At 47.9% G+C, this 9,511-nt stretch overlaps 2 protein-coding genes across 2 annotated transcripts; one reads left to right on the forward strand and one right to left on the reverse strand.

Annotated features, from left to right (window-relative positions):
- Positions 1 to 1,290: 1,290 nt before the first annotated feature.
- On the forward strand, positions 1,291 to 1,803 carry LOC138961316 (uncharacterized). Its single transcript, XM_070332917.1, has one exon. The coding sequence runs from the start codon at positions 1,291 to 1,293 to the stop codon at positions 1,801 to 1,803; it is 513 nt and encodes a 170-aa protein (XP_070189018.1).
- A 4,247-nt stretch (positions 1,804 to 6,050) lies between these two features.
- Positions 6,051 to 6,563, reverse strand: LOC138961317 (uncharacterized). Its single transcript, XM_070332918.1, has one exon. It carries the CDS (start codon positions 6,561 to 6,563, stop codon positions 6,051 to 6,053), a length of 513 nt encoding a protein of 170 aa, XP_070189019.1.
- Positions 6,564 to 9,511: the final 2,948 nt, after the last annotated feature.

The following is a 9,511-nucleotide window of genomic DNA, read 5'->3' on the forward strand; positions in this document are numbered from 1 at the left end:
GCAAGGGAGAAGCAGAAGAGCAGCCAAGAAGGTCATTCATTGTGGAGAAGAGTGTTTTGGCAGAGGTTGTTTCACAGATTTTGGTGCTGTAGTGCGATTGTTTGGCGTCTGCGATGAGTGTCTGAACATGTTCCTTTTGCTTGTTGTAAATCTGTCTGTCAACTACCAGCTTTGAGGTTCGCGACTTCCTCTCTGCTCGGCGACGCAACTGTTTTGCATACTTAACTTCAGCTGTGATCCAGGGTGCAGAAGGCCTATCTATGATGAGTTTGGTTTTTGCGGGCGCATGTTCATCGAGAAGTGTGCTGAGAGTGGAGTCGTAATGACGTACAGGGTCTGAGGATACCGGAGGATCAAGCAGTCGGCGGGCTGCTTCTGCGCGAAATGTGTCAGTGTTAACTTCTTTGAGGTTACGGCGGACTACGCGCTTTTTCTGTTTGGATGGTTTGGCCATTTTAAGAGAGAACAAAACTGCAGAGTGATCGGATCTGAGGTAGTCATTCAGCAGGATGTCGTACACCAGGTCAGTGGACTCATGGGTGACAATCCAGTCAATGATGTGTGTTTTGCGTGTGGGAGCGTCTACATGCTGTTTGAGGTCGTGACAGTCAAGAAGGTCCATCGTCTGTCTTGTGTCGGTGTTCTGTGGCTGGTCGAATTGTATGTTGAAGTCGCCGATGAGGACGATGTTTGAGGTGTGAGTGTTGTGATGTTCAAGCATTTCTTCAGCTTCTGTGAGAAACATGGGGAATGTGAACTTGTTCTTTGCATTGGGGGGAGGGCGGTATATACAGATCACACAAGTGCTAGTGCCAGAGCAGGTAATCACCATCTCTACAACTTCAAAGGTAGTGTGTTCATAAGGAACGGATGTTCTGAAAGTAACAAAAGGTTCCAACGACTTCCTGAAAACAACAGCAATCCCACCACCTCTAGAGGATCGGGGGCATGACTTTAAACAATAGCCAGGTGGAGTCAAGAGTTGGCATGTGGCTTCATGGCCAGTATCACTTAGCCAAGTTTCTGTCAGAAACATCACATCTAGGTTTTGTTCCAGAATAAAGTCACAGATTGCTTCTGGTTTGCCTGATTTCACAGCGGACTGCGAGTTCAGATGACACAGGCGAAGGTTCTTTGAGCGGGTCACATTACTAGTACACGAGTCATTCAGTGAGCGTTCCTGACACGCAACAATTTGGGGTAGAGATGCACTATAAGCATTGTACAGTCCAGAGTGGAGAGGGGACGTAGCTGTCGGAGGATGGTCAGTGTCAGAGTCATTGCCGTTAGATGACGGCGACAAAGCGTCAAAAGGCAGCGCCGGAGCGACGTCGGAAGGCAGCGCCAGAGCGACGTCGAAAGGCAGCGCCGGAGCGACGTCAGAAGGCTGCGCCGAAGCGACATCAGACGGCTGCGCCGGAGCGACGTCAGAAGGCAACGCCGGGGCGACGTCAGAAGGCATCGCCGGAGCGACGTCAGAAGGCTGCGCCGAAGCGACATCAGACGGCTGCGCCGGGGCGACGTCAGAAGGCAGCGCCGGAGCGACGTCAGAAGGCTGCGCCGAAGCGACATCAGACGGCTGCGCCGGAGCGACGTCAGAAGGCAGCGCCGGGGCGACGTCAGAGGGCAGCGCCGGAGCGACGTCAGAAGGCAGCGCCGGGGCGACGTCAGAAGGCAGGGCCGGAGCGACGTCAGAAGGCAGAGCCGGAGCGAAATCGGAGGGCAGCATCCGAGACCCAGAACACTGAACAGAACGTCTTTCGTTCCTCCCCCCTCTCATGGAACGTCGTGGAAGATTCCTAGCAATACCAAGTTGCTTCAGTGTAGAGGTGAGGGTAGGGGAAGGAACCTGCACTGAACAACTTGCCATAGACAAAAGATCAGTACGGCTGTACTGCACTGGATAGGGGGTGTGTCCTTTGTTATGGCCTAGTGCACTTGCACCAAACCAGCCATCGCTGTCTACAGAAGATGTTGTGAGTTGTTGATCACGCTGCGGTGTTGTGAACACTCGGTCATCCTGCCTGCCAAGCAACAATGGCAGGCCCACTGTAGATCGTAGAGTCAGGGTATGGAGAAACACAAGAAAGCCAATAACTCTGGCATCCTGTGGAAACATTCCACAAAAAGTATGCCAGAACGGCGGCCACATCTTCACGGACGTCTCAGACAAAGATACAGACTGAACAATGACGGAAAACAGCACAAAAACAGTAAAAACCAGGAGAGGTCAGCAACAACGCCTGTCAGGGCGCGTGAACATCACTCAGGCTCAAGCCGTTCATCACAAGCAATTTCCCAAGGCAAGTAATATGTAAGTGATCCACGTGTGAAAACAGAACAGCGCGATGACAGCCAACAATTCTATCCCCGACTGACAAACACGGTAACACGGTAACACTGCATGCGAACTGACTTGGGTCAACGATCAAACCAGCACGGCCCGACCTGAATTTGTTGCGCTGCCATTATCGTGCGCAATTCTGGTAAAAATATAAACCCGGTATGCCGAATTGAGTATAACGAAAGCCGATGTCAAATATACACAGGGGACCACAGGGGTATTTTAAAATGACTTTCAAAATGTAAAAGCAGATAGCAGACCTTTTTATAAGCAATATGAATGACTGAATGTCCACATACAAGTCGAATGACGCCGTCCATTATGCTGACAAATGGGAACTAGCTTTGCGCATGAATTCATTGACATGAATTTCGACTGCGGAGGCTTTTGGCAAGCTGAAAACAGGCACGGGCAGGTTTTAGTGGAAAAAGTTAGTGTTTTTAATGAAAACGTCGGAGTAATGGGATAATTAGCTTACACACCTCGTCCTGAATATCTTGCATATTTTCCCTCGGGTCGATTTTCAGGTATTACCTCGCCAAAGGCTCGGTAATACCTGAAAATCGACCCTCGGGAAAATATGCAAGATATTCAGGACTCGGAGTGTGTAACCTATATTTATTCCCCCCTCTGCTTCTTTACCTCTGTAAACTTGTAGGGGTAGTTATTTTTCGATAATGACCCAGCAACCAAACAAATAACGACCCAGCAACAGCCTGAATCCTCGATAGTGCAATGGGTTGAGAGGTTGTTCTGTTTCGGTACTACTTTTTGCGACTGAAAAGTTCAGAACGCTCTAATGTACGAAGTATACATCTCTGGAGCAAACAATACAAACATACCGCATTTAAATTAACAACTACAGGCCTGAACACATGAATCTCCATATAAAATCCATGAGTTCGGTTGTTTTCTGAATCTCATCTGCCGTGGCTCAAGCCGTTCATCACAAGCAATTTCCCAAGGCAAGTAACTCATACTTTGTCTAGCGACAAGAGTAGTTCCCCTTCTTTTCACTCAGTTCCTTCGACAACAGACTGCAATCCGACGGTCAGTTTTCAACAATATTTCATTTAATAAACAGATCACACGCAACCAAATGCACACATCTCATCAATTTAAACAACATAAAGGGGTTTCATACACTATTTTCCCCGGAAAACTGAACTTCATACAGTTTTTAACGTTGGAACACGGGTGCAAAAGTTCGTCTGCTAGTCCCATTTGACGAAAAAACATTACCCTAAGCGATACCAAAACATATACAGAACACACAATATCTGCCTTTGCCGCCACAGCAGAATAACAGCATATCTGTGTACTTGATTTTAGCCTAAAATAGGAAAACTGACAAGAAGTGTTAACAGAATGGAATGATTTGCACGGAACTATACAACCGCGCATTAATCGATCGCCTGCGCAGGTTGACTGGTTGAGAGAATAGGATTCGATCAAACTTTCGCAAAAAAACTCCTCTTTTCTTTGAATAACTGAAGAAAGGAGGAATAAAGAGGTTACACACCTCGTCTCAGTGATTATCAAAAATAATGGTCTCAGTTCGCGGTCATGAAAAAGCTCGCTAAAGCTCGCATTTTTCATGATCCGCTAACTTCGACCATTATTTTTGATAATCACTGAGACGAGGTGTGTAACCTCTTTATTCCTCCTTTCTTCAGTTATTCAAAGAAAAGAGGAGTTTTTTGCGAAAGTTTGATCGAATCCTATTCTCTCAACCAGTCAACCTGCGCAGGCGATCGATTAATGCGCGGTTGTATAGTTCCGTGCAAATCATTCCATTCTGTTAACACTTCTTGTCAGTTTTCCTATTTTAGGCTAAAATCAAGTACACAGATATGCTGTTATTCTGCTGTGGCGGCAAAGGCAGATATTGTGTGTTCTGTATATGTTTTGGTATCGCTTAGGGTAATGTTTTTTCGTCAAATGGGACTAGCAGACGAACTTTTGCACCCGTGTTCCAACGTTAAAAACTGTATGAAGTTCAGTTTTCCGGGGAAAATAGTGTATGAAACCCCTTTATGTTGTTTAAATTGATGAGATGTGTGCATTTGGTTGCGTGTGATCTGTTTATTAAATGAAATATTGTTGAAAACTGACCGTCGGATTGCAGTCTGTTGTCGAAGGAACTGAGTGAAAAGAAGGGGAACTACTCTTGTCGCTAGACAAAGTATGAGTTACTTGCCTTGGGAAATTGCTTGTGATGAACGGCTTGAGCCACGGCAGATGAGATTCAGAAAACAACCGAACTCATGGATTTTATATGGAGATTCATGTGTTCAGGCCTGTAGTTGTTAATTTAAATGCGGTATGTTTGTATTGTTTGCTCCAGAGATGTATACTTCGTACATTAGAGCGTTCTGAACTTTTCAGTCGCAAAAAGTAGTACCGAAACAGAACAACCTCTCAACCCATTGCACTATCGAGGATTCAGGCTGTTGCTGGGTCGTTATTTGTTTGGTTGCTGGGTCATTATCGAAAAATAACTACCCCTACAAGTTTACAGAGGTAAAGAAGCAGAGGGGGGAATAAATATAGGTTACACACTCCGAGTCCTGAATATCTTGCATATTTTCCCGAGGGTCGATTTTCAGGTATTACCGAGCCTTTGGCGAGGTAATACCTGAAAATCGACCCGAGGGAAAATATGCAAGATATTCAGGACGAGGTGTGTAAGCTAATTATCCCATTACTCCGACGTTTTCATTAAAAACACTAACTTTTTCCACTAAAACCTGCCCGTGCCTGTTTTCAGCTTCCCAAAAGCCTCCGCAGTCGAAATTCATGTCAATGAATTCATGCGCAAAGCTAGTTCCCATTTGTCAGCATAATGGACGGCGTCATTCGACTTGTATGTGGACATTCAGTCATTCATATTGCTTATAAAAAGGTCTGCTATCTGCTTTTACATTTTGAAAGTCATTTTAAAATACCCCTGTGGTCCCCTGTGTATATTTGACATCGGCTTTCGTTATACTCAATTCGGCATACCGGGTTTATATTTTTACCAGAATTGCGCACGATAATGGCAGCGCAACAAATTCAGGTCGGGCCGTGCTGGTTTGATCGTTGACCCAAGTCAGTTCGCATGCAGTGTTACCGTGTTACCGTGTTTGTCAGTCGGGGATAGAATTGTTGGCTGTCATCGCGCTGTTCTGTTTTCACACGTGGATCACTTACATATTACTTGCCTTGGGAAATTGCTTGTGATGAACGGCTTGAGCCTGAGTGATGTTCACGCGCCCTGACAGGCGTTGTTGCTGACCTCTCCTGGTTTTTACTGTTTTTGTGCTGTTTTCCGTCATTGTTCAGTCTGTATCTTTGTCTGAGACGTCCGTGAAGATGTGGCCGCCGTTCTGGCATACTTTTTGTGGAATGTTTCCACAGGATGCCAGAGTTATTGGCTTTCTTATGTTTCTCCATACCCTGACTCTACGATCTACAGTGGGCCTGCCATTGTTGCTTGGCAGGCAGGATGACCGAGTGTTCACAACACCGCAGCGTGATCAACAACTCACAACATCTTCCGTAGACAGCGATGGCTGGTTTGGTGCAAGTGCACTAGGCCATAACAAAGGACACACCCCCTATCCAGTGCAGTACAGCCGTACTGATCTTTTGTCTATGGCAAGTTGTTCAGTGCAGGTTCCTTCCCCTACCCTCACCTCTACACTGAAGCAACTTGGTATTGCTAGGAATCTTCCACGACGTTCCATGAGAGGGGGGAGGAACGAAAGACGTTTTGTTCAGTGTTCTGGGTCTCGGATGCTGCCCTCCGATTTCGCTCCGGCTCTGCCTTCTGACGTCGCTCCGGCCCTGCCTTCTGACGTCGCCCCGGCGCTGCCTTCTGACGTCGCTCCGGCGCTGCCCTCTGACGTCGCCCCGGCGCTGCCTTCTGACGTCGCTCCGGCGCAGCCGTCTGATGTCGCTTCGGCGCAGCCTTCTGACGTCGCTCCGGCGCTGCCTTCTGACGTCGCCCCGGCGCAGCCGTCTGATGTCGCTTCGGCGCAGCCTTCTGACGTCGCTCCGGCGATGCCTTCTGACGTCGCCCCGGCGTTGCCTTCTGACGTCGCTCCGGCGCAGCCGTCTGATGTCGCTTCGGCGCAGCCTTCTGACGTCGCTCCGGCGCTGCCTTTTGACGTCGCTCTGGCGCTGCCTTCCGACGTCGCTCCGGCGCTGCCTTTTGACGCTTTGTCGCCGTCATCTAACGGCAATGACTCTGACACTGACCATCCTCCGACAGCTACGTCCCCTCTCCACTCTGGACTGTACAATGCTTATAGTGCATCTCTACCCCAAATTGTTGCGTGTCAGGAACGCTCACTGAATGACTCGTGTACTAGTAATGTGACCCGCTCAAAGAACCTTCGCCTGTGTCATCTGAACTCGCAGTCCGCTGTGAAATCAGGCAAACCAGAAGCAATCTGTGACTTTATTCTGGAACAAAACCTAGATGTGATGTTTCTGACAGAAACTTGGCTAAGTGATACTGGCCATGAAGCCACATGCCAACTCTTGACTCCACCTGGCTATTGTTTAAAGTCATGCCCCCGATCCTCTAGAGGTGGTGGGATTGCTGTTGTTTTCAGGAAGTCGTTGGAACCTTTTGTTACTTTCAGAACATCCGTTCCTTATGAACACACTACCTTTGAAGTTGTAGAGATGGTGATTACCTGCTCTGGCACTAGCACTTGTGTGATCTGTATATACCGCCCTCCCCCCAATGCAAAGAACAAGTTCACATTCCCCATGTTTCTCACAGAAGCTGAAGAAATGCTTGAACATCACAACACTCACACCTCAAACATCGTCCTCATCGGCGACTTCAACATACAATTCGACCAGCCACAGAACACCGACACAAGACAGACGATGGACCTTCTTGACTGTCACGACCTCAAACAGCATGTAGACGCTCCCACACGCAAAACACACATCATTGACTGGATTGTCACCCATGAGTCCACTGACCTGGTGTACGACATCCTGCTGAATGACTACCTCAGATCCGATCACTCTGCAGTTTTGTTCTCTCTTAAAATGGCCAAACCATCCAAACAGAAAAAGCGCGTAGTCCGCCGTAACCTCAAAGAAGTTAACACTGACACATTTCGCGCAGAAGCAGCCCGCCGACTGCTTGATCCTCCGGTATCCTCAGACCCTGTACGTCATTACGACTCCACTCTCAGCACACTTCTCGATGAACATGCGCCCGCAAAAACCAAACTCATCATAGATAGGCCTTCTGCACCCTGGATCACAGCTGAAGTTAAGTATGCAAAACAGTTGCGTCGCCGAGCAGAGAGGAAGTCGCGAACCTCAAAGCTGGTAGTTGACAGACAGATTTACAACAAGCAAAAGGAACATGTTCAGACACTCATCGCAGACGCCAAACAATCGCACTACAGCACCAAAATCTGTGAAACAACCTCTGCCAAAACACTCTTCTCCACAATGAATGACCTTCTTGGCTGCTCTTCTGCTTCTCCCTTGCCCAACAACATCGACCCCTCCAAACTGTCTCAAGCTTTCTCTGATTACTTCCATAACAAGATCCAAACCATCCGTGACAAACTAGACAAAATCCCACACCAAAACTCTGAAACTCCTCCTGCATTTACAGGCACTCCCTTCACACACTTTCAGCCTCTCACTCTCACTGACCTGGAGAAAGTCCTCAAAGAAATGACCTTGAAAACCTGTGACCTTGACCCTCTTCCCACACAACTCTACTCTGACTGTCTTCCTGAACTCCTCCCTTCTATTCTCAAAATCATCAACACTTCTCTGCAAACAGGCACTGTCCCCAACTCCTTTAAGACTGCTATTGTCAAACCTCTACTGAAGAAACCATCGCTTGACCCAAACACCCTCAGCAACTACCGCCCTGTCTCAAACCTTTCCTTCATTTCCAAACTCCTTGAAAGAGTCGTCCTGAAACAACTCAACTCTCACCTTCTTTGCAACAATCTTCTCTCTCCGCTTCAATCTGCCTATCGTCCTCACCACTCCACCGAAACTGCCCTTCTCAAAATCACTAATGATCTCCTCCTTGCCACTGACCAAGCTGAAATCTCTGCCGTTGCTCTACTTGATCTATCAGCGGCCTTTGACACAGTCGACCACAACATCCTCCTTCAACGCCTTCAGCACACCTTTGGTATCCATAGCACAGCTCTTTCTTGGTTCTCTTCTTATCTTACCGACCGCTACCAGACTGTTTCGATTGACAAACTGAACTCTGACCCCATCAGGCTTGAGTGCGGAGTCCCTCAGGGCTCAGTCCTTGGGCCTGTACTATTTACTCTCTACACTCAACCTCTTGACCACATCCTTGACCGACACAACGTTCTCCACCACTCTTTTGCCGACGACTCTCAACTTCACAACAGCTCTTCCCCTGACCAGTCTGAATCTCTTCTTTCCTCTATCTCTGACACTATCACTGACGTGCAGAATTGGATGACAGAAAACAAACTTCAGCTCAATAGCAACAAAACTGAAGCTATCCTAATAGGCACTACATCCAAACTCTCCAAAGCCACCTCCGACTCTCTTCAACTCTCTGACTCTTCTGTCCCTCTGTCTTCTGCTGTCAAAAACCTCGGAGTCACTCTAGACAACACCCTTTCCATGAAACAACACATCTCTTCTGTCTCTCGCACCTGCTACTTCCAACTCCGCCGCATCGCCACTATCCGCAAATACCTCACCACAGATGCTACCGCCAAACTGGTCACTTCCACCATTCTCTCACGTCTTGACTATTGTAACTCTCTCTTGGCGGGTCTTCCCTCTTCTTCTATCTCTCGTCTCCAACGCATTCAAAATAGCTCTGCCCGTCTTGTCCTACGAAAGAAAAAGAGAGATCATATCACCCCCCTCCTACATCAGCTCCACTGGTTGCCCGTTCCTGCCCGTATCACCTACAAAATCAACACTCTCACCTACAAATGCCTCCATGGTCTCGCCCCTGCCTATCTCTCCGACTCTCTTTCTCTCTATGTCCCTTCACGAACACTCAGATCATCTGCCGACTCCCTCAAGCTCAACATCCCCCACACCAAACTCAAAACAGCAGGTCAACGCTCATTTTCTTTCCAAGCACCTAGCCAATGGAACACACTACCTCTCCCCCTCCGCCAACAACAG

This window comes from Littorina saxatilis, linkage group LG3 (genome assembly GCF_037325665.1).
Source record: "Littorina saxatilis isolate snail1 linkage group LG3, US_GU_Lsax_2.0, whole genome shotgun sequence".
NCBI lineage: Eukaryota > Metazoa > Mollusca > Gastropoda > Littorinimorpha > Littorinidae > Littorina > Littorina saxatilis.